Raw genomic sequence first — 26,001 nt, forward strand, 5'->3', positions numbered from 1 at the left:
CCGGGAACTATCGCCTGGAGCCAGTCACGGGTGGGCCTTTCGACCTCACCACAATCGTGCCAATCGGCCACCCGCGTAGGATAGGGTTGTTCGCCAAACTTGACCTACCGAAGTACCCACGCGGATGGTAGACCGGGCGATCGTACCTCGCCGCAGGCCGACTCCGGACACGAACCGCTTAAGCGGTCCGTTCCGTGCTATCAGGATAACCGAGCGGTGTTATCGTCGGCCTCGACGGTTCCGATTAATTATCGGGTGTATTAAGCCCACGACGGGCCCGTTACGTGAAGCAAGATGGAGATTCAACAAAGGGAAGGACGCAGCGAAACGGGGAGCAAGTTCACACAAGCACTTTATTCACACAGACACAGGCACAAAGCACCCATATACAGCCAAACAGAATCAGAAATGCACATAATGCATATGCAAGAAGAAAATAATAAAAGCAACGACGACGCAGAGCTACAACCGACTAGGCGAACACACGGCGACACTTATACAGTTTTACTTCACAAGACACGGCGCCACAAGTTCCATACAAAAAAACCCCGAAAAGAAATAGAAGTGGTCACTTCACTGTGCGCGCACCGAGTCCTTCTCCACGCCCTCAGCTCCCGCTCCTCCGCCGTTGTTGGCCAGCTCGTGCTTCGCGCCGGCACGTGTCGCCGTTCGACGCCAAGGACCGGGGTTTTGGGGAATGAACGGGGTTTTCAGCGCTCTCTCGGTGCGGACGGGGGGGGGGGGGAAGAAATCGTCGACACTCGGGGTCGAGAGGGAGAGGAAATGGCAGACACTCTGTCCCACCAGCGGGGTCTCGGGACCACACCGACTCCGGCGAACCCTTGAACAGGAGCTCTCTCTCTCTCTCTCTCTCTCTCTCTCTCTCTCTCTCTCTCTCTGTCTCTCTCTCTCTCTCTCTCTCTCTCTCTCTCTCTCTCTCTCTCTCTCTCTCTCTCTTTCTCTTTCTCTTTCTCTTTCTCTTTCTCTTTCTCTTTCTCTTTCTTTCTCTTTTTCTTTCTCTTTTTCTTTTTCTCTTTTTCTTTCTCTCTTTTTCTTTCTCTCTTTTTCTTTCTCTCTCTTTTTCTTTCTCTCTCTTTTTCTTTCTCTCTCTTTTTCTTTCTCTCTCTTTTTCTTTCTCTCTCTTTTTCTTTCTCTCTCTTTTTCTTTCTCTCTCTTTTTCTTTCTCTCTCTTTTTCTTTCTCTCTCTTTTTCTTTCTCTCTCTTTTTCTTTCTCTCTCTTTTTCTTTCTCTCTCTTTTTCTTTCTCTCTCTTTTTCTTTCTCTCTCTTTTTCTTTCTCTCTCTTTTTCTTTCTCTCTCTTTTTCTTTCTCTCTCTTTTTCTTTCTCTCTCTTTTTCTTTCTCTCTCTTTTTCTTTCTCTCTCTTTTTCTTTCTCTCTCTTTTTCTTTCTCTCTCTTTTTCTTTCTCTCTCTTTTTCTTTCTCTCTCTTTTTCTTTCTCTCTCTTTTTCTTTCTCTCTCTTTTTCTTTCTCTCTCTTTTTCTTTCTCTCTCTTTTTCTTTCTCTCTCTTTTTCTTTCTCTCTCTTTTTCTTTCTCTCTTTTTCTTTCTCTCTCTTTTTCTTTCTCTCTCTTTTTCTTTCTCTCTCTTTTTCTTTCTCTCTCTTTTTCTTTCTCTCTCTTTTTCTTTCTCTCTCTTTTTCTTTCTCTCTCTTTTTCTTTCTCTCTCTTTTTCTTTCTCTCTCTTTTTCTTTCTCTCTCTTTTTCTTTCTCTCTCTTTTTCTTTCTCTCTCTTTTTCTTTCTCTCTCTTTTTCTTTCTCTCTCTTTTTCTTTCTCTCTCTTTTTCTTTCTCTCTCTTTTTCTTTCTCTCTCTTTTTCTTTCTCTCTCTTTTTCTTTCTCTCTCTTTTTCTTTCTCTTCACACCGTCGTTTGTCCAAAAGGTCCAAGGCGCTTCAGGATCAAGGGCTCCACAGGGATCAACAGGCCGGCAGGAACATGTATATATATGTATATAGTTACGAATTTACGCCTACCGGCGTGCGATCGACCGCGTTTCCCTAATAGCAGCCGCGTCGCCCACCGGATGGACAATTCAGTCGTGACCTTCTGGAACAATGCCGGAACCCTGTCACGGGTGGGTCTTCAACCCCACCACGGCCTAGCCAATTTTCTACCCGCGCAAAATAGGGTCAATCGCCGAATCTCGATATACCTAAGTACCTGCGCGGGTAGCCTACTGGGAGACCGTACCTTGGCGTAGGTCGGCTTGGACACGAACTGCTCAAGCGTTCCGTTCCATTCTGCAGTGATAACCGAGCGGGTATTATCGCCCAACCTCGCCGGATCCGATTCTATTTAACGGGTATTTAAAACCCAACTAATATTCCGCAATACGAGATGGCATTTCAATGGGGAGAAAGGAGGACGCAACGAACGAGTTACATTCACACAAGCACATTTATTATTCACAGCATGTATACAGTCATGCACATATGCATTCAATAAAGCGCAAGCACTACAACTGACTATAAGCAATTTGTGTACAGCCACTTAACAGTTTTACTTCACAAGACACGGCACCACAACATGCATTCGAAAGCAAAACCCAAGGAAAATAAAAGACTACCCCCACAGACAGGGGAGTCAGACGGGGTCCGTAGACCTTTATGACGTGGGACTTGGCAGACCGAACGAATCCCACGAGACCGTTGCAGGTTACCTGCACCCTTGTGGTGCGATGGTGGGCGAGTCGTGACGTCTGTCCCCCACGGCAGCTAGGACAGCCGCGGCTGAGCTCGGCCTTCCACGGAGCCGGCGAGCTCTCTCCGGCGCCTCCCGTCCACGTCCCTGGTGCCACGCCCGGACTCCCCACCGACTGTGAGCTCCGACGACTCGACCCGAACCACCGAACCCAAGACTCTCCGAAGACCAAGCGGACAAAGGAGAAGCCCCACGCACCACCGAAAACCACCACGAAGAAGAAGACAAAACAAAGTCCCCGATGAAAAACACACACGAAGGAGAAGAAGGCCCCAAGCTGGCGTCCTTCGCGGCCTTATATCCCCCAGTTCTAACATCTCGCCCCTCCCCTTTTATCGCTCCGCCAACCTTCCAGCTCCTGCAGGAAGCTTCCAGAAAAGGGGCGTGCCCTCTCGCCTCCCTCCCCGCACGCCTCACAGGGGCCGAGATAATCTTTCTTGGCACAGGTCCAGGGAGATTCATTCCCTCAAAATCAGGCCCCCACCTTTTTTCACCTTTGACCTCTGGCTCAAATCGCACCTCCCCCATACCAAAGTGCGGGAAAAGCAGGAGGGAAAATCCGCGCACCATCGGTAGAGAGTTGTGGTTTGGTTTGTGGAGAAGGGGATCGGCAGTTGGCGTAGCAGGGAAGGTGGTTAGGTGGTTGAAATGTGGTTGAGGTGATCGTGGTTGTTGTGATGGCATTGTGAAGGTGGTTGTGGTGGTTTGAGGCGATCGTGGTTGTTGTGGTTTGAGGTGGTTGAAATGTGGTTGAGGTTTGAGGCGATGGTGGTTGTTGTGGTTTGAGGCGATTGAAATGTGGTTGTTGTGGTTTGAGGCGGTTGAAATGTGGTTGATGAGGTTGATGTTTGTGGTTGGTCCAAAATAACGATAGTAAAAAAAAACGCTATCTCAAAGGATCACAGCCCTGTGACACGAATAAATCCCATTAAACAACGGTGGGGAAATCTAACTGAACACAGACTTATCGATCTAACTGAACTACGGACCTTTATGGTGTTCTGCGAATTTCCACAGCCGTAACAATATATATATATATATATATATATATATATATATATATATATATATATATATATATATATATATATATATGTACATGTGTATATATACATCTTCTTTTTTCGCCGAGCTCCCATTAGGGGTCGCCACAGCGGATCAACAGTCTCCATTTCGTTCTATCCTCCACATCTTCCATTGACACTCCAACCACCCGCATATCCGCCCTCACTGTATGCATGAACCTCTTCTTTGGCCTTCCTCTTCTCCTCCTACCTGGCGGCTCCATCTTCAACATCCTTCTCCCGATATAACTCCGCTTCCCTCCTGTGTACATGTCCAAACCATCTCAATCTCAACTCTCTCACTTAAACCGTCCTACCTGTGCTGTCCCTCTAATATACTCATTTCTTATCCTGTCCATCCTCATCACTCCCAACGAGAATTGCAGCATCTTTAACTCTGCCACCTCCAGCTCCGCTTCCTGTCTTTTTGTTAGTGCCACCGCCTCCAAACCATACAACATAGCTGGTCTCACTACCGTCTTTTATACTTTCCCCTTCACTCTTGCAGCTACCCTTCTGTCACAAATCACTCCTGCAACTCTTCTACAACCACTCCATCCTGCCTGCACTCTCTTTTTCACTTCTCTCCCACACTCTCCACTACTTTGGACAGTTGATCCCAAGTATTTAAACCCATCCACCTTCCCCACCTCAACTCCTTGCAACTGCACCATACCACCGCCCTCCCTCTCATTTACGCACATGTACTCCGTCTTACTCCGAATGACTATCATTCCCCTTTTCTCCAGTGTGTACCTCCACCTCTCGAGGCTCCCCTCAGCCTGCTCCCGACTCTCCCTACAGATCATGATGTCATCCGCGAACATCATAGTCCATGGAGACTCCAGACTGATCTTGTCCGTCAACCTGTCCATCACCATTGCGAACAGGAAAGGGCTCAGAGTCGATCCTTGGTGCAATCCCACTTTTACCTTAAACCGGTCTGTCATTCCTACCGCACACCTCACCGCTGTCACACTGTCCTCATACATTTCCTGCACGATCCTCACATACTTCTCCACCACTCCCGACTTCCTCATACAATGCCACAACTCCTCTCTTGGCACCCTATCGTAAGCTTTCTCTAAATCCACAAACACACAATGTAACTCCTTCTGGCCTTCCCTATACTTCTCCATCAACATTCTCAAAGGAAACATTGCATCAGTGGTGCTCTTTCCTGGCATAAACCCATATTGCTGCTCACAGATCATCACCTCTCCTCTCAACCTAGCTTCCACTACTCTTTCCCACACCTTCATGGTGTGGCTTAACAACTTTATCCCTCTGTAATTTCCACAGCTTTGCACATCACCCTTATTCTTGAAAATCGGAACCAGTACACTTAATCTCCACCCCTCCGGCATCCTCTCACTTTCCAAGACTTTATTAAACAATCTGGTTAACAACCCCACTGCCATCTCTCCTAAGCACTTCCATGCCTCCACTGGTATGTCATCTGGGCCAACCGCCTTTCCACTTTTCATCTTCTTCATAGCAGTCCTCACTTCATCCTTTCTGATCCACCCCACTTCCAGATTCACTATCTCCACATCTTCCAACCTTCTCTCTTTCATTTTCTTCATTCATCAGCTCCTCAAAGTACTCCATCCATCTCTCAACATACTCTCCTCGCTCGTCAGCACATTCCCATTTGCGTCCTTTATCACCCGAACCTGCAGCACATCCTTCCCAGCTCGGTCCCTCTGTCTTGCCAATCGGTATAAATCTTTTTCCCCTTCTTTTGTATCCAACTTCTCATACAGCTCGTCATATGCCTTTTCCTTAGCCTTTGCCACCTCTCTTTTTGCCTTTCGCCGCCACTCCTTGTACTCCTGCCAACTTTCTTCATCTCTCTGACTATCCCACTTCCTTTTCGGCAACCCTTTCTTCCTTATACTTTCCTGTACTTCCTCGTTCCACCACCAAGTCTCCTTTATCTTCCTTCCTCTGTCCAGATGTCACACCAAGTACCTCCCTTGCAATCTCCCTCACCACTTCTGCTGTTGTTGCCCAGTCATCCCACCCATCTTTACCACCATCCAACACCTGTCTCAACTCCTCCCTAAATTTCACGCAACTGTCTTCCTCCTTCAACTTCCACCATCTGGTCCTTGGTTCAGCCCTCACTCTCTTCCTCAACCTCACCTCTAAAGTCATCCTACAGACCACCAATCGATACTGTCGAGCTACACTCTCCCCTGCCACCACCTTACAGTCACTAATCTCTTTCAGGTTGCATCTCCTGCTTAAGATGTAATCCACCTGTGTGCACTATTCCTCCACTCTTGGATGTCACCCTGTGTTCCTCCTTCTTCTTGAAATACGTATTTACCTCTGCCATTTCCATTCTTTTTGCAAACTCTATCACCATTTGCCCTTCCACATTTCTCTTGTTGAGACCGTACCTACCCATCACCTCCTCATCCTCTTTATTCCCTTCCCCAACATGCCCATTGAAATCTGCTCCAAACACCAATATATATATATATATATATATATATATATATATATATCTATATCTATATCTATATCTATATCTATATCTATATCTATATCTATATCTATATCTATATCTATATCTATATCTATATCTATATCTATATCTATATCTATATCTATATCTATATCTATATCTATATCTATATCTATATCTATATCTATATCTATATCTATATCTATATCTATATCTATATCTATATCTATATCTATATCTATATCTATATCTATATCTATATCTATATATATATATATATATAAAATATATAAAAGCCTGGTGTTGGCTTAGTGGTGAGGGTGGCAGCTTGGGATCCCAGGGTCCTGAGTTCAAGCCCCGTTGGCTGCTGAATTAACACCAGGGGGTTGACTCAGCCTGTCATCCATCTGAGGTCGGCGAAGTGAGTACCAGTGTACTGGTCCCGGTGTATGCCCTGGTTAGAATAGGTATACCATATCCCTGTGTGTCGTAAGAGGCGAGGCGACCAGGGTTGGCGTCAGAAAGGGCATCCGGCCATAAAACATTGCCTCAAGAAAAAGCCGAACCCCTGCACAGCAGGGAAAAATGACTGTAAAAACGGTCATATATATATATATATATATATATATATATATATATATATATATATATATATATATATATATATATATATATATATATATACATATACATACTTGTAGTAATGTCCGGCGTTGCTCAGGCTGTCTTGCAAATTTCCTGAATAGCGGTTAGGGTTAGCTGTTAGGGTAGCTAACCCTAACACTAACCCAAACCCTAACCCTAACCCTCACAGCTTGGCGTAGTGGAGGTAAACAGCGCCCGGGGCAAAGTGGAAATTTGCGTCCCCCGTAGGCCTTAAACTTGAGTGGATTTGAATGGAAAATCCCATAAGGGATATCGATTTATCGAATTTTTTCGAATATCGGAAGTGTTATGGAAAAAATGTATAGCCAATGACCTTTGTTGGACCAAAAGCCATAATCGTACTGAATTTGAATGGAATCCGTTGGAGTTTGTGAAAATGCATCAAAACGAATTTTGAGGGGCCTCTTAAGGAAGGCAATAATATCATTAGTATATGTGCCAAATCTTGTTTCATATCGTGCAGTAACAAAAATCTGATGGTTGAACAAAGAAAGGGGCGTGCACTTATTTTTCTTATGTGCTTATTTTCACGCATTAGCTTGGTGATTGGCATGGCTGGCTTGGGATCCCAAGTTTGAGCCCCGCTTTCCACTGAATCAACACCAGGTGGGGTGTCCAACACCAGGCCTGTCATTCTTCCGAGGTTGGCAAAATGAGTACCAATGTACTGGTGTCAGGGCACAGCATCAGTGGCATAGTTGCGCCCCGACAAAATGATAGCTACTTCGCAGCCAAGCTGCCATATGCAAGAACAAGAAGAAGATATTCACGCATACACTTATCCATATTCGACTGTATGTTTCTTTCTTTCTTTCTTTCTTTCATGGAAGCTGACTTTGGTCGTATATATTTTTAAAGATTCGATGGTTCTGCTGATTAATGTTTTTGTGCGTTTATTATTACGTCGTCAAATTAGTAGTGGTCTTTCTTCAGTTGGTGTCATTCGCACCACATCTATTTTATTAGCCAGCTGCTCTTCCAGAGAACATTGTTCCTCATCATCATCCTCCTCTCCTCTACCCCTCTGTTGCCATTCATCCTTTTGCCCATTATCATTTTTCCTTTCCTCATTAATATGTGCTGTAACTATGAATCGGTTTCCTCCACTGCCCACAACCCACGCTTCAAATGTAGAGCACGTTCTGCGTGGGATTTCATCCTCCCTCCCCTCAACATTTCAGCTTTCATTTTTTTTCTTCTGTTTGTTGTCCTACTTAGGTCTCTTCCCTTTGAGACAGACAGCATTACCGTAGCTTTGTGCTTTGATGCAGAACTATGCCTCTGTTTGAGGAAGGTATAGCCGTTTATCTTAGCAGGACACACCCCAGCTGCCTGGTATGTCTGCACAGATTTCACAGAGCTTTCTCTGTTGGGGAATACTCTCCAATACACCCACCCCGTCATGCGTCACACACGGGGCTTCCGTTGCACCGCTCTATGCCTCCCGGGAGTTCCCTCAGCCTTTCGCACCATGCGGTATTTCCATCAAGATGGTCCCGCTCACTTTCTTCCTGCTCCAGGTGTCGCCATATGGACCGTTGAATATCTTGACCGAGATGTTAGACCTGGCCGCTTCACTCAGCTGCATAACCTGCTGTTATATGAGCTGTGTGCGCTTCTCTTAACTTTGGTTCCATATGGCGACACCTCTCCAACTCCACATGTGACATCCCCATTCCTCACGGTGTCTGAAGACCCACTCAAGGCCTTTTGGGAGCACCATCGGCTGTTCGCATCATGCAGTGTTCCCGCCGCAATGATCCCAATCACTTTCGTTATCTTACTGCTCCGAGTGCCACCATAGGGATGGTTCTTCGTCCCAACAGAGATGGTAGCCTCGCCGCTTTGCTCGGGTCCACATATCCTGTTGCTTCAAGCCATGTGCGTCTCTCTCACTTTCTGCTCTATGCGGTGACATCTCTCTGACTCCACATCTGTGACGTCCCCCATTCGTCACTGCCTCTGAAGAGTCATCAGCAGAGATAAAGAGGATTTTCCAGAGTCAGTGAGATCATTGATGAATATTTGGAATAATATGGGGCCGGGAACACTGCCCTGGGCTACTCCAGTCTTGACAGGGAGATGAGATGAAAGGGTTCTGCTGAGAGCCACACGTCTGCGAGAGTGGAGGAAGTCAGTTATCCAAGAGTGGAGTTGGCCTTGGATTCCATAGGCAGACAGTTTGGAGAGCAAGACAGGATGCCAGACTATTTCAAAAGCTCGAGATGTGTCCAGACAGACGGACCTGATATCATGTCTGATAATGAAGGCCTCCACCATTGTTGGGAAAGTAGAAGCAGCATGTCCATGGTAGAGTGACCAGGTCCGAATCCAAAGTGATGATCTGACATGAGGCTGTTGGAGAAAAGGAATGATTTTCTGTCAACTGCAATGATGGGATTCCATGACCTTGCTGATGATTGGAAGTACAGCAAGATAATTGGGCTGCAGTTAAGGGGATACATTTTTGCACCTTTTTAGCTCGCCTGTTTGAAGAACAGAGAGCTATGGCGATACCCCCGGCGTGAGCGTCAGCGTCAGTGTGAGCGTGAAAATGTTAAAGTTTTTGGTGCAAGTTATTTCCTTTCTAATATTTTGATCTACCACACTATTTTTACTGATTACAATATACAAATACATATATTGCTTGAAAATTATTTGGATCAGACTTCACTGCAATGCTTTATAAAAAATATTATTGGACTAGTCTTTTAAAAACGATAAATGTATAAACAGGCGAGCATTGGGTGGCTTTGACACCAACTCTCTGGTTATGTAATGCTATGATGTTGGTTGATTTCCAATTTCCAAGATGGATACAGGATACCATTCCTGAAGTGAAAGAAAAAAAAAATACGTTTAGCACGAATGTAGAAGCGGGTCACACTTTATGACCCGCAAAGAGCAAATCCCCAAATAGTGGGTTCTGACAGTATATACTTGAACACTGCATGGGGTATCGTGTGCTATGAACTCTCGTTTTTAATATGTCATTGTGGCATTGTGGATGAATTGTTTGTTCCTGAGAAGAAATGACTTGTGAAACTCGGCATACATGTAGTTGGTGTTTTTGATCTTCATGTTTGCTTGCCTTTTTGATGGAGTCGGACTGCTACTAACGAGTTAATCTGATGATGATTTGCAGATAAACAGAGGGGAGAAATGATTCCAATGGATGAAATTGGACCAGGTGTGATGATTAATAATGTCTTGCTTGGATTTCTCCTCATTCATCATTCATTCAATCATCTTATTCCTTTACACCATCAATCTGTCTAATGACCTTCAAATTAACATCACTTTTGATTATAAAGTGGAGTTTTTATTTTTTGATGTTTTTCAACATTCTACCAAATACTCAACAACACCCTTGGCTGTTGTCGCTGTATTCTCTTTTGTTGTTTCAGATGGTTATTCTACACTGGACTGCAATGACAAGCAGACGCAAAGGGGCACTGTTGCTTCCAAGGATTTAATTGTGAGTTTTTGAAACCAGTGTTATTTATCTCCCTGCGTTACTTGTTATCTTTTTTTGTGTTATTTTGTGCATAATGTAGAGATGCCATGCATGTATGGTCGTGGCTTAAATCATGCCGTTGTCAGACTCACGTCTGTGCCAAGATTACACTAATCTTATCGTCTGGAACATTAACAGACCACTGCCGCTGAGGGAAATCTGCTCTGAAGAACCATTGCCATGGAATAAAAAATTGGTTTACAACCTGTGTGTATATATATATATATATATATATATATATATATATATATATATATATATATATATATATATATATATATATATATATATATATATATATACTGTACATATATTACAGTCGTGGCCAAAAATATTGTCATCCTGGCAATTTTTTCAAATAATGCACCATTTCTTCCAGAAAGTTGTGAAATGAAAAAATTCTTTTGAAATCCACAAATGTATTTCTTTGGTTTGCAGTGGAACAAATCAAAAAAAACAGAAAACAATTACAAATTCTAAGCCGATCCCACACAGAAATCCTAAACTGGCCTGGACAATATTATTGGCACCATTTAGAAGTTGTTTGAAATAATTAGATTTCAACAGGTAACTCTTCTTTACTTTGGAATTGAACTCACCTATGGTGAGTTGCAAGTGCTTGCAATATACAATGACTCATTCAACCAGTTTGAATAGAGAAAAGGAGTCATTCTGCTGTTTTGTGTTACTGTGTGGACCACAATGAGCATGGAGAAAAGAAAGAAAACCAGAGGATTGTCTGAGGAGGTCAGACACAAGATTGTAGCCAAACATGGACAATCTCAAGGCCACAAGTCCATCTCCAGCGACCTTGATGTTCCCGTGTCCACCGTATACAATGTTATCAGGAAGTCGAAGGCCCATGGCACTGCAGCCAATCTCCCTGGATGTGGCCACAAGAGAAAACCTGATCAAAGATTGCAGCGAAGGATTGTTCAAATGGTGGAGAAAGCACCTCGATGAACTGTGAAACAGATTCAAGCTGACCATCAGACACAAGGTACGACAGTTTCAACTTGCACCATCTGTCACCAACGCAATGAAATGGGGTTATATGGTAGGAGACCCAGGAAGACCCCACTGCTGAGAATGAGAGAGACATAAGAAAGCCTGACTGGAGTTTGCGAAAACACCTGAAGAAGTCAAAATCCTTCTGGGAGAATGTCCTGTGGACAGATGAGATCAAATTAGAGCTTTTTGGTTAAGCACATCATCTCTATAGTTACAGAAAACAAAATGAAGCCTTCAAAGAAAAGAACACCTTCGTCAACGTCAAACATTGAGAAGGTTCAGTGATGTTTTGGGGTTTTGCTGCTTCTGACACTGGGTGTCTTGAATGTGTGCATGGCATCATGAAATCAGGAGGTTACCAAGGCATTTTGGAGTGCAATGTTCAACCCAGTGTCAGAAATCTGGGTCTCCATCGAAGGTCATGGGTCTTGTAGCAGGGCAATGACCACAAACACACTTCAAAAACACCAGGGAATGGTTCAAGACAAAATACTGGACTGTTCTGAAGTGGCCAGCAATGAGTCCAGATCTAAATCCCATTGAACTCCTGCAGGGAGATCTGAAAACAGCAGTTGGGAGAAGGCAAGCTTCAAATCTGGGAGAGCTGGAGTAGTTTGCACAAGAAGAGTGGGCCAAACTGCCAGTAGGGAGGTGAAGAAAGCTCATTCATGGCTAAAGGAAGTGCTTGACTGCAGTTATTTTGTCCAAAGGCTGTGATACCAAATATTAAGTCTTGGGTGTTAATAATTTTGTCAATGTCATTTATTTTTATTGTCTTATTTAAAAGGATATTTTATGTTCTGAATCAAAAACAAAGGTTCTGTAATGTTAACAGTGAAATGGAGACAAAATACTTTCATCAATTTCAACATATTTTTCGAGAAAATTGTGAGTTATTTGAAAAAACTGCAAGGGTGCCAATATTTTTGGCCACGACTGTACGTGAGAAATAGCAGAAACTCCACACTTTGGGTAGGGTGCCTCATTTGTATAAACTATATATATATATATATATATATATATATATATATATATATATATATATATATATATATATATATATATATATATATATATATATATATATATATAGATATAGACCGTTTTTACAGCCATTTTTCCCTGCTCTGCAGGGGTTGGGCTTTTTCTTGAGGAAATGTTTTATGGCCGGATGCCCTTCCTGACGCCAACCCTGGTTGCCTCTTATGACACACAGGGATATGGTACACCTATTCTAACCAGGGCATACACCGGGACCAGTACACTGGTACTCACTTCGCTGACCTCGGAAGGATGACAGGCTGAGTCACCCCCCTGGTGTTAATTCAACAGCCAACGGGGCTTGAACTCAGGACCCTGGGATCCCAAGCCACCACGCTAACCACTAAGTCAACACCAGGCTTCATTTGTATAAACTATATAACAGGAAGAAATGAAATGAGTCGCACGGATGTCGCTTCTGAACAATCTTTACGGTGACAATCTTTCAGCCAAATAAGCCACCTTCTTCGCCACAATAAGAGCAGACATGCATATGAGATAATGGTACAATACAGTAGAAGCTGGATAATAAGCGTATGCAGCTATGCACCTATTTATGTATTTATTATTTAGAGAAAACTGTTAAGGCTCACATGAGAGCGAACACACAGAATGTCTCCTGCTCCCCTTGTTGTACGAAGGTTGGGAGAGGGAAGGAAAAAAACAGTGTGGAACAGACATGAGGAGCTATGTAGAAGGGAGAGGAATGGGACAGGGTAAACAAGATGGACACAACAGGGGAGTTTCAGGTCCTTACATGACAGGGACTTTCACGAAAGAATACATGGAATCTGCAGAAGTTGGGTTTGGGGTGTTTTAACGAGGAGAGAAAAGATCGTGGTTTTGGATGGGGGAAGATAAGAGATGTGGTGAACAGCTGTTTTGAAGACTTGGAGGGAAGAGTGGGATTGAAAAGAGTGTGAGAGTTTGTTCCAAAGGTGGGGAAAAAAAGAGGAATGGAAGAGTGAAGGTGAGCAGTGATTCTTTGTTTTAGTGGTTTTACTAGAAGGGGGTTGCTGGTGAACCTTGAGCTCCCTGCAGAAATATGGGGGGGGACATCTCAGACAGAACAGGGGGGTCGATGCGGGAGAGGTGACAGCAGAAGATAGAAAGACCATCGACCTGCCTGCGGTGTGAGAGTGAAAGACCCAAAAACTCGGCCTCATCGCGGGAGATACCAATGATCCTAAATGCCTTGGTTTTCACAGCATGAAGCCGAGAAAGGTGAGAGGCGGGAGCACCAGCCCAGAGACCAACACTCCACCAGGCTGCGGACGAAAGCTTTGTATGTGGTCAGGAGCTCAGGTGGGCCGAGGAAAGACTTTGCATGATGGCGGATGCCAACTCGGCGACTGGCTTTGGAGACGAGCTTGGAAATGTGGCTTTCCCAGGAAAGATCATGGCAGATAGTGAGATCCAGAAGCTTGAATGAAAGGATTTCTCCAAGAGGATTGTTGAGAAAGTCGATGGGGGGGGAGGGGGGGTGGTCCAGACGGTCCTTTCGGAGAGACATAGTGTGTGAGATTTGTCAGGATTGAAAGACTGTTCCATGTGTTGGACCAGCCTGTGATTTCTCTCCAGATCTACAGAGAGTGAAGAGGCTGCTGCTTGCCGGTCTGAGGGATGGCAGATGGTGCGGCAGAGGGTGGAATCATCAGTAAAGTGATAAAGAGGATTTTCCAGATAGTCTGAGAGATCATTGATGAAAACCAGAAAATAGAACAGGGCCCAGAACGCTGCCTTAAGGAACTCCAGCTTGGACAGGAAGAGGGAGGGGATGAGAGAACTCCATTAAGGGCCACACGTTGACTGCGACAGGAGAGGAAGTCTGTAAGCCATGAGTGGAGATGTCCTTGGATACCATAGGAAGAGAGTTTGGTGAGCAGGGCAGTGTGCCAGACCGTATCGAAAGCACGCGATATGTCTCGGAAGATGACTTTGCTTTCATGTCCGGCATTGAGGATCTCCATCCATTGTTGGGAGAGAAATTTTTCGATTTAGTGGAACACATATGTGCTTATTAGCCTCGCCGAAGGAGAGGGGATTGCATTTGGGTTGTTTGTTTGTTTGTCTGTCTGTCGACACAGAACTTTAGTGTTTTATTCTGCAACCGCTTCTCGGAGACGAAATGTTCACCATCGGTGTGATTACTCATGTGCAATGTTTTAATGATTATTATGACATCATGGTTCATATGGTGTGGCAGCCATGTTGAAAAAACAGAAAAACTTTGCACCTCTATCTCTGAAACCGTACCAAGGATAAAATTGAAACTTGGCACATGTCAAGTTCCCCTCATGGAGAATAAGTGCAATTTTTAAAAATGACGTCATAATTGACGTCATAATTGCAAATGTAGAATGCTTCTCATCAGTATGAAAAATTTTGAGTATCTCGGGACAAAATGGTCTGCAGGGAAAAGTTTGATGATGTCATCAGTCACGTGGTTCGGCAGCCATATAATTTTTTTGAAAAAAAAACATTCAAAAATCTTCCTTGAAGTGGCTGAACAGATCGAGGCAAAACTTCACACAAATGTTCCCCAAGCCTTTGGTGTACAAGTTTGTTCAGGAATAATTCATCCGTCACATGGTTTGGCAGCCATATTGGATTGAAGAAAAATATTAAAAAATGTTTTCTCTGGAACCGCTTAATCCATCAACATGAAACTTCACAATTACGATCTAGTAATCACACAGAATACACATTTTAACTTTCAACTTGATCGGACACATGGTCTGGCAGCCAGAATTATTTGATTTGGGTTCTTTTTGATTTTTTTTATTTATTTGTTTTTTTGAATATGGCTTACTTGGCTGTACTGTGCCTAGATGGGTTTTAGTCCATGAGCCAGGTGAAAAGTTGGTATCAAGCGACTGAATAAACGCCGTTGTGATTTTTGGGTAGCTTGACATCTTGGATGTCAGAAAATGTCAAGCGGACGTTTCATTTCAGTAGCTTTATACCCCTATGGCGTCCATTTTCAAAGATGGCCGCCATTCCCTCCGACGAAACTGGGAAAGATAACTAAAATGTAATAACTCATCATTGGAATGGATTAAAACCTTTTATTTGGGATCATTTTGCTCGAAGTTACATACAAATTCCTCTCATGTGTAATAAAAGTGGTTTCTACAAGTCGTTTTCTGTAAAAAGTGACAAATATATCTGAAAAATGAGGTATTTTGGCTGAGTTTTCGTGAAACATTCTTGAAAATACTTATAATGACCCATGAATTGAAAGCTTGACCAAAAGTCCACTTTAGTGTGAAGTTAGCATCTATCTTGATTCTAGAAAGTTGGTTATAATGCTTCAGGAAGGCCTGTGGCAATAAACAGTCTTCTCAAATCACGAATCACCATCATCGTCGCTGTCATCTACGTCTTGCGTGAAATCATCTTCATCCTCATCCTCTTTCCAATTAGCACACTCCTTTAACTTGCAAGCCGGTGTGCACAATAAACCATTGTCTATGCATGAACATGTGCCTTTCTTGCACGCTTGGGAGCAATCACAAGACAACAAAGACAGGACAACATCTGGTGCAGGTCGGATGGTAAGCCATTGAATTGCTACATCCCCTTCAGTGACGGTCCAACCATGTCCATCAGTTGGCTTTGGAACATCCGGCTTGTTCTCCAGACTTCTTCTCCATATGGAAGCCTGATAATTAGTCCTTCTCGTGTGCTGATACAACGCATCCCAACAAGGTGGCAATTGTCTTGTTGTCACTTCACCCCGTTTGGACCTGAACAGTTCATATCTGAGTGCATTGACTTCTTTGATCTCTGTATTCGATGAATACATTTAGCATATGTATGCCTGAACAAGAGCAAATGTTTCATCACTGAGCTCCCAGTCTTTACCAATGTCAGAGAACACTCTCCGACAGCTTTCATCTTTCCGAATATTGTTCAACGACTTTACTTTTCCTTGTCCTGCAAATGCACTGACTGTATCGCAGCACGTCCAGGCATGCAGTCCGATCAGAGCATTACACACATCCTTCCCAAGAATTGTTCCGAGGCGAATCAATAATGCGAATTTTGTTCTTTTTTCCTCGTCTCAGCAGTACCCTTGTTCCCAATTCAAGATGAAATCCAAGAAGGAGCACGAGGACATCAGTGTCCTCTGATATAACCATCACTTTCGAAAAAGAAGAAGCAGCATGTCTGCAGTGCAGAATCAGCCTCGTATCAGCTTCTTCCTGACTACACTCAAGTTCGGAAACCTCCTCTACCCAGTCACTTTCCATCCTTACACATTTTTCGCCTGATGTGACGATAAGTTCTGTGTCTAAGAGTTTGTTTTGGCATGATGGATCCTTCAAGCTACTTAACAAGTATTCGATAAAATTATTCTTACTCTCCCCACTTGACAACAACCTTTTCCAATTTTTTATCCTGTGGCCCGCCCGGATCTCTTTGAAGACTATGCCTTCAGCAGAGCCTCGGTTCATCCGCTCCGCATTTTTTATCGACCTGTCCTTGTAAGTATCAAACACAACATCAATTCTGCTGCTTCTCTTCCCCTCGTTGAGTACATAGTTCAAGATCCTCTGTGACATTTCAGCAAATGTGTGATTGTCCCCATTCATTTTCTTAACTAAACCCATGCCATCAATTATCGTGGCCGTTCGATCTGATGGTGGGTCAACCTTCGCTGCCTCTTTCTCAATATGATTCCCAAGCCTAGCTTTGTCGGTCTTTTTTAATGTGCCATCCCCATTAGCCAATGACCATGGTTTTGGTCCTAGAGGATACGAAAGAACGTCTCTCATATCCAGCTTTCTGTTTTCAGAAATAAGGATCATTTTACCAAAGAGCCAGTTGTCTGCTTTCAGGACTACCTCTTTGTCTCGTGTTTTCACAGTTCTTACTTTCTGTAGGTCAGCAAATGTTTTCAGCTTCAGTCTCTTTATAGGTTCATAGAAACCTTCTCCACTTTCCAATTTCAAAGTAAACCGCATAAATGCCTCCTCCCCCTTCTCCTGTGCGCTGAGCAAGTCCTTGCAGACATCGGGTGGAGCGATGAGCCCAGTAGAAATGCTCACCAGATCGGAATATCCCTCGTCAAATGGATTCATCCAGTTACTCTCCAGCACTTCCTGCACAGCCTTTATGTCCGCTTCATCTTTACTGATGCGAGATATCTGCAGATCCTGATGTCCTGAGGAACTTTGGATGAAAATTAGTTCCCTGAGTTGACGTAAGGCTTCTGCCCTATGCTCTGCAGTGAGGTAGTACCGAGACACGGTCCCATGCTTCATGCTAAACCCTCTGGTTCCACCTGAAGTTTGTGTGTCTTTATTTACAGTTTCCTCAAGGGTTTGGTCTACAGCAATTTTTCCAAATGGGTTTCCACTGCTGCGCTGAACAGAAAACCCCCCATTGAGAAAATGTTGGTGAAGATTAGGGCAAACAGAATTGAGTATCATCATCTGACCGGAGTGAACTGGAAGGCAGCGCGAGTAATTGGTTTTGTCCATTGCAAAACACCATGGAATCATCTTCCGAATACATGCTAGGTGAAGATACCAATCGCCTTCACGATCGGCTCTGATCAGACCAAGTAATATTTCCACCAGATCAATGTATGTCCAGAATGCGGAAACAGGACCTCTATCATTGCGCAGAACACCAAAGTATACCTCAAAAAGATGAAGTATCCTTTGGCAAGACATGTCTTGCTCAAGTGATTCAAGTGTAACAGAACACACATTTTTGTGGAGATCAGCCACACATCGAAAGGTTTCATCAAGCGTGTGCAGATCATCATGGTGGCTGTTGTCCAACCACTCTAAAAACCCTGGCCAAACCTGTCGCATCATCCCTTCATAAACGATTTTATGAAGACTCACAGCTCGGTTGCATTGCTGACCCAATAAGACTTTATCAATTGACCCTTCTGCTATTATCTCCGATTCAACCGTTAGACCACGCAGTCCAGCAGATCCAAACAGCTTTCCAATTATGCCCAGTAAATTGCAGATGACATGAAAATTTCCCATCATCAAGACAATACGTTCGAATTTCAACTGGTGTTTCCAAGCTATCTCTGTAGCTTTGGCATACAAAGCTTGGTCCATTACCACACATATTTTGTCAAGTTCTAATGACTGGCAAATGGACACTGATTTGCACAGAATCTCTTGCACAGTTGAAAGATCTGAAGGTGGGGCATTGATTGTTGGCAGGTAACCAACGGTGTCCTTGGATACTGAAACATTGTCCCTTGTCTGGATATTGAATCCAGTCCATGATGGTATGATCTGGTTGTGAATATCATGCATCCGCACAAGAAGCCAAATGTAATTTCGCTGGTGAGCACTTGTGGATGCATCTATGAATGGCATTGACAAAGTTGGGGTGTTTAGTGGGGGTGGAACTATTCTCTGTCCTGCTACATACAATGGCAGACAATCACCAACTGTCTCAATTGTTCTTCTTTTTTCCTGCTTCAAAACGATTGGCTCATCTTGCCTCTGCGGAGCACAGGTTAAAGACAGGCTGCATCACAATACCGTTAATACGATGTGTTGTTTCTTCTCCGCTCAGTGTCTCTTCCCTCCTGTCAATGTTGTCAAAGGCTAAAACAGTTGGGACACCAGGATGAATTCCTTTGGGAATGCCACCATCACCTCGACTAACTTTCTCAACGCATAATGCTGTGTCAATTTCTTCGAGTCAGGTATAGGAACAACAGTGACCAAGCTTATTGAGGGTCCTGATGACTTCCACATTACCTGTCAATGTTTTCACAACATAAGCTAACAGGACATGCTTCGGTGTGACAACCTGCGCATTTGTCACAGCATTCAGGATATCTTGCGCAAATGACCATGACAGCCTCGAGATTCGGTCAGATGTGTCACGCTGTGTACCCCCCAGGAGCACCTTCAAAATGTCATAAGACACTCTGGCAAGTCGATGTATGATTTGTCCAGTTCTTTGGGGTGCGGAGGCCACATTTGTTCTTGTATGCTACCCTTGATGTTATCCCTGAGTATGATTGTAACATTTTCAATCAACTGGACACAGTTTTGTCCTTGGTTGTACAGCTGAATTCGCTTTTCTAAACGGATAACTTCAGATGTAATGTCATCAGTTTTAAGGTTATGTGGTCTAAGAAACACTCTGTGATCTGTTTCAAAAAAGTGCAAGGTGTCACCGAATTCAGCCTCAAGATTTCTGCGTAAATTCTTTTTTGTGGACGCTCTAATTTCAACACCCTGTTCAATGAAAAACGATTCCAATTTTGCTGTGATTTATAACAGGGAAACCAGGCGAGGATTGAACAATATGTTACAACGCACATAGGGATATAACTTCTCCAGTGTGACTCCCGCTGCAGACTGCGATGCGGTCTTTGGTGCCGTTGATTGGTCTCGTTTTGAGTTGACTGTGTAACGCCTATAGCAGGTGGCATGGTAGTGCCCTTCAGCAGCAACAATGTCACGGATGTGAGGGAAATGATCCTCTCATCACATCTCCTAATAGCGGCATCACGTACCGTTTCATCAGCCCTTAGTTCTGAGGACTGAATGAGCGGTTCCCTTGTGCAAGAACCTTGAATGTACTTTGTCTTTTTCTCACAGAAGATGCATACTTCTGGATAGACACGTGATTTGTCCGCAGCATCTGTGGACTGGCGTGAAGACCTCCGCTGAACAGAACTAGGCTCACTACTCAAGTTACCGAGATCACCCTGAATTTTTCTCAGATTTTTAACATGCGTTAGTCTGTCTCTGCATTTCTAATGATAACGGATATCCGGTGCCGATGGAGGATTGGCATCAGCAATCCTCAAAATAGGTTCAATATGTCTTATCTTAGCAATTTCATAGAGTCTTTGCCAAGACGCAATGTCTTTAAGTTTAACAAGTTCATCCACAAAACATTCTTCCTCACATATTGCACATTTGGCTTTTTCGACTCTTGGGCGCTTCGTTTTCCTGCAGTCTTCCTCAGAATCGGTCATGACGTATGGCTCTGTCTTCTCTTTGAAATTTTCAAAATGCGACCTGAAAAGATAGAACGTCATCTGAATTATAGGCCACAATGTGTTCCACAGTAGTTGGTTAATCCCTTCCTTTTTAACTTCGAAAATGGTTCACCAGCCGGATTGAAATCCCCAAATCGCAAACATCTGAAAAAGGGATTTTCTCCTTGCAGTTTTCAATGAAGAATGGGATCATAGGCAAGTGAGTGATGGGACTGCGCTCCCCCTTACCCCAGGCTCTAAGCATTTGCATCTACAAGAGCAGCACCATGTATGTATATCATGTTGTGTACTTCTATCGGACCACTGCTACATTATGAGTGTGCACTTCTCTAGGCCTCTATACGGTAATGGATGGGGGGGTTGATGGGGAGTAAAAGATGATACTCACTTGTGAAAAAACTTTGGGATCATGTAATGAACATAACAGATAGATAAATGAAAATCAATGAGAATCTTCTCCCTTATCCCAGTGAAGGAAATGTACAGTTATGTCAAACAATTCGTTTTGCTGTGTTTCCACATGGTGGCAGCACGGTGAATTAAGAAGTACAGGGGGTCCCAGAAAGAACTCTGAATTTTCAAAACAGACAATAGGAAATCCATGGTTCTTCTTGTGACTCACTGATGACTACTTTTATACCTGTGGGATTATTCTTTGTCATTTCCTGACTCGGAGTACGCATGCAATTACTTATTCACAGGCTATTAAAAAAAAAACGTATTTGCGGGATATTTTCGGTCTTAAAGGGTTAAAGCAAATTTAGAAAAATGTGCAAACTTGTTAAAAGTGGATATTTTGAAGTAAAATACCAATCTGAGTAAACTTTTGATACATGGGGAGTGGACTTCATTATGAACTGCGACTACCCCTACCCCAACTTCAGTCAATACACGGAAATGAATTTCCAAAAATATATCCATTTTCAGTGGGATAATGGCCTCACATGGGTTATACTACACATTCTATAGATTCAGAAGAACCATCTTGACTCAACCAAAGTAAAATTATCACCAGAACAATAGTTTTAATGATGTCGTGAGGGAAGTTCTCTGCATATTTTTATGAAATGTGACAAAATAGTCACAATTTTCACATGCAAAGTTCAATGCCGAGCTCAGAAACGCAGAAAACTAAACAATCCACATATCATAAGATTCAGCAGGTTCTAACAAACAAAATGAACCCTCACAAGTCTGTCTACCTGAACCCAAAGTTGACTTATTGTACTCTAAACTAGCTTATATGGATTTCAAAAAACATGGCGGCCATCTTTAAAAATGGCCACCGTAGGGGTATTAAGCTACTGATCTGAAAGGTCCGCTCAACTTTTTTGAATACTTGAGACATTAGGCTACCCAAAAATCACAACGGCGTTTATTCAGTCGCTTGATACCAAAACCTCAAAATCGGCCACCTGGCTCATGGACTATTTATTCTTCTTGTGTATTGCAGCTTGGTTGCCAGGTAGCTATCTTTTTGCTGGGGTGTGACTATGCCACTGATGCTGTGCCCTTATATACCAGTCTGTTGTTACTCATTTCACCGACCTCAGAAGGATGACAGGCTGAGTCAACCCCACCTGGTGTTAATTCAGTGGCCAACAGGGCTCAAACTCAGGACCCTAAGATCCCAAGCCAGCTTCCCTAACCACACAGCCAACACCAGGCTTACCTGGGTGGGTTTGATGGCAGAGGAGTAGCAGCTGAAATGTGAATCCTATCCAGGTTCCTCTTGATGACTTCATCTTTGCTTTTTGATTGTTTGGGTTCCTTCTGATTACTCCAATGCAGGACTGTACCTATTTGGTCTTCCGTTTGATTTGAATTGAATTTATTTTAATCCTATTCTCAATTCAATTGAATAATCATAAAAAAAGACATCATGGGTCAGGGTCAGGTGTCCAATCAAAGTGGGGTTGCATTAAAGCGGGATGTATTGGTACCTGGTCATCGCTGCCAGCAGTTATACAGTGGCAGTTCTAATTGTGTCTCTTATTAATTGCATAACACACCAGTACACAAACGCCACACAAAACTTCACAAACACCACACAAAACAAGTCATGGCGAGAGTCTGCAATCTCTCATTTCTCTCTTTCTTGTTTTCCTTATGTGCTTTTATGTATTTCAAAAGCCATGTCACATGCTTATAATGGTAAATGTTCTTCAGATGATCGGCTGCATAGATGTCAGTTTTAAGTCATTACAATTTTAAATGTCCATACCTCGGAAACAAATAATAAATACACTTTCAGTCCTCGGGCACGTATCTATTTAAAGTCCGCAATAAGTTTGTTTTCCATGTCCGGGTAAAAGGCCTATCTTCTGGCCTCTATGCAAACCTCCATTTCCCGAAGTGGCTGGATTTTTCTCCAGGGAGCCCAGAGTGGGGAGCCGAAGGTCCAATGAGCTCAGGGTTCAAAAGGTTAAATCAGAAAGAAGGCACACAGCATTGAAAGAAGAACCCTTTGGTGAGCTTGATGTTCTTGGAGCAGTCTTGGTTCTATCCTCAGATGCAGTAATAAAGAAACCGTTTACAGTAAATTATGTTGTAATTTGAATTTTTGGTTGAAGAGGGGTTGAGGGATGGGAACCAAAACCTGGCTCGGTGTGTTGGATTCTGGATCATGCTGCGTCCGCCTGTGGCTGGGGTAGTTGTTGGCCTGCAGTGTTTGCATTGGTGTATGCCTCGGACTTGGTAAGCTGGGTTGAAGTCAACATGCCTGTTCATCGACCGGTCATCCGACCACCATTCCTCATTAACCTCATGGTTGGCCTTGGAACAGGCTGTCCCCATGACTGTGGCCTGTTCCCATGCAAAGGTATGGTGCAAGGTGCAGTTGTGTGTGGTAGGACTTGGTAAGAAGGTTAGGGTTGGAATCTTCCCCACTCCTCGTATCATGCGAGGCCCTTCCTCCTCCGTGGGATTGGAGGATGTAGTCCAGGAGGCTGTCGTGAGGTCGGTCCAGGCCATTTTCCAGGAAATAATGGTGCAAATGAGGCTGGAATTGAATGAAAAAAAAAATTGGTGCTCAAATGAATTAAAATGCTGAGAAATTGGAAGTAAACTTGCCTGAAATAAAGATAGATGGCAAGTTGTGTGAATTGGAGCCCAAGAAAGGAAGAGAACACCCCCAAGGGGGTTAGTCGAGTCATGATGCCTGCAGAGATGTGTTTGAAGCTTGGGAGATTAATTGAGTGCTCACTGAGGTTAGGACTAGTTTCTTGGGGCTCGACTTGGTGTTCACGTGAGGAGACAGAGACAGCAAGAGCTCGAGGTGCAAGGTAGAAAATACTTTTGGGGACGTGTTTGGTGGATAATGGCCTTGGATCATCATCGTGTTTTTTGGATGTTGCGATGCCCCAGAATGGAGAGACAGTCCATGAGATGAGCCAGATGGAGGAACTTTTGCAGTGGGGCAACCAGGCCCTGTGGAGTGTGAAGCAACAGTCATCGAGCAAATTGAAACAAGGTGCCTGGTTGTGTTGTGGTGCTTCTTCATTACATCGGAATGCCACCCGAGTGGTACTCTTGGGCCGGTGCCGGTTGAGCATCTGTAGAAAGTTATGCTGCTAAATTGAAAGCCACGATGGGAAAGTCCCAGAGAGGCCTGCATAACCTTCCAAAGATAGTTCACTGTGATTGGGTCCTCAAGTTTGTGAATGATCGTTTGAATAATAAGGGTCCTTTGAATAATTGGCCATTTCAAAACAGGGAAGAATGGTTGCAACAGGTGTTATTGGTGTTGACCAACCTCCTCAGTGACAAATTGGATGATGCAAAATTTATCTTTTCCCATTTTCATGACTCACCATTCTTTGCTTTTGGAGTATGCAGTTGAGTTGGGGAATTGCTACAGGTGACGGGCAAGAGAGGCCATGATGGCCAGCATGTGGACCGAGTGGAAGGGGTATAAATGTGATGTGTGTTATAAAGGTTTCCGTCATCACTTGTGATTGTTGTTTGGGATTCTCACTTATGTGCTGCTTGTGAATGTCTGCAGCTGTAGAGGAACCCAGGTAAGGTTTGAAACGGTAAAAGGGCGAACATTATGCAACTTTTCTTGGTTGCTTTGTGCAGGTTTCTTTGGCTGGAAGAGCATGGGGGTTAATTGTATAGAAATCCTAGCCATCTGACATGATTAGGTGAGAATTGATTGGTTATTCCCTCCAATTATGGGTGAGAGATGTGATTGGGTGTTGATTTATGCGTGTGTATATACCGTTGGACCCCGCGTATTCGCGGTTCGTAAAATGTGACCCGCTTCTGCATTTGCGAGCCTGTGCTTCACGTATTTGCATTCTTTAATTTAAAAAAAAAAAACATTTCAGGACTGGTCTACTCGATCCACAACTGCTGATATTAATTCAGCCTGGGAATTCTTCCACAGAAATCTGCTCTCTTATGCACAGATTCATCCTGTGGCGTATCTGAAGGATTGTGGGGTGAAAGGCCAGACACCACATAAGTCGAAGCTCCACGTTTATTACCCAGGGAGGCACACACTGCGCATGCGCGTGGCGGTAGCTTCACAGAACATGACCGCGTTTCCCCCAACATAAATCTTGCACAACATTATTCCCCCAACAACACTTCAACAACAGTGCTAGGTACAATCACAAAATCAATCACAAATTCAACCGCTCCGGTGCCTTGCATGTGCGAGCAGAGCGTCGCAAGATGGGTGACTGTTCTTGTAGAACACCGACAGTGGTAGCCTCAAGAGGAGATGGAGAGGAAGGAGGAGGAACAGGCTCCACCACACCACTGTCGGACTCGGTGGGCTAAGGCACTTGGCTCACAATCGGAACAAACACCAGGGAATCACCCTCAAAGGGCTGAATATAGTTTGGAGGATTGGGGTCACAATGCTTCAGGCGGAGCTGGTCAATATGTTGACGTACTGTTAGTCCATTGGACAGTTCCACAGCAAATAAAGAGTTGCTAATTCGATTTATAACACAACCAGTGAGCCATTTAGATCCACGGCCAGGATTCAGCACAAAAACAAGATCAAACACATTGATGCAAGTGGAACTGAGGTCCTGTCATGGTACCACTTCTGTTTAAACTGGTGGTCCGCAACCCTGGACGAATCATTCGTATGAATCAGGTCTCAGCGTGTCTTTAGCATTTGACCAAACATCATTTCTGCAGGTGTGCATTCAGTAGTTGTGTGCAGACGTGTCCTATATGTAAATAACAAACATGATAACTTGGTTTGCAGAGAAGAACAGTCATTTGCCTTTTTTGAGACCATTCTTGATCACCTGGATAGCTCCTTCGGCCTGACCATTCGAAGCAGGTTTGAAGGGAGCACTGCGATCGTGCTTGACACCATTTTTTTTTCAAGAAATCCTGAAACACAACGCTGGTGAAAGATAAGCCATTATCACTAACTTCACAATCTGGCAAACATGGCACGTAAACTTTCAACTGTGATTTCACGAGTACAGGATAATAAGGCTAAACATTCAATCCACTTTGAATAAGCATCGATAACGA

At 43.7% G+C, this 26,001-nt stretch overlaps 1 protein-coding gene across 10 annotated transcripts in view; it reads left to right on the forward strand.

The window, feature by feature from the left end:
- Positions 1 to 26,001, forward strand: part of LOC147018191 (splicing regulator ARVCF-like) — a 163,196-nt gene that overhangs the window by 105,096 nt on the left and 32,099 nt on the right. For all 10 annotated transcript variants that reach the window (XM_085897640.1, XM_085897650.1, XM_085897645.1 and 7 more), the window contains 2 exons: positions 10,068 to 10,112; positions 10,330 to 10,400. In XM_085897640.1, coding sequence (XP_085753766.1) covers positions 10,068 to 10,112; positions 10,330 to 10,400 — 116 coding nt within the window. The remainder of the gene's footprint in view (positions 1 to 10,067; positions 10,113 to 10,329; positions 10,401 to 26,001) is intronic.

The sequence above is a fragment of the Eptatretus burgeri genome, chromosome 10, assembly GCF_056783735.1.
Source record: "Eptatretus burgeri isolate ZD-2024b chromosome 10, Ebu_testis_v1, whole genome shotgun sequence".
Classification (NCBI taxonomy): Eukaryota; Metazoa; Chordata; class Myxini; order Myxiniformes; family Myxinidae; genus Eptatretus; species Eptatretus burgeri.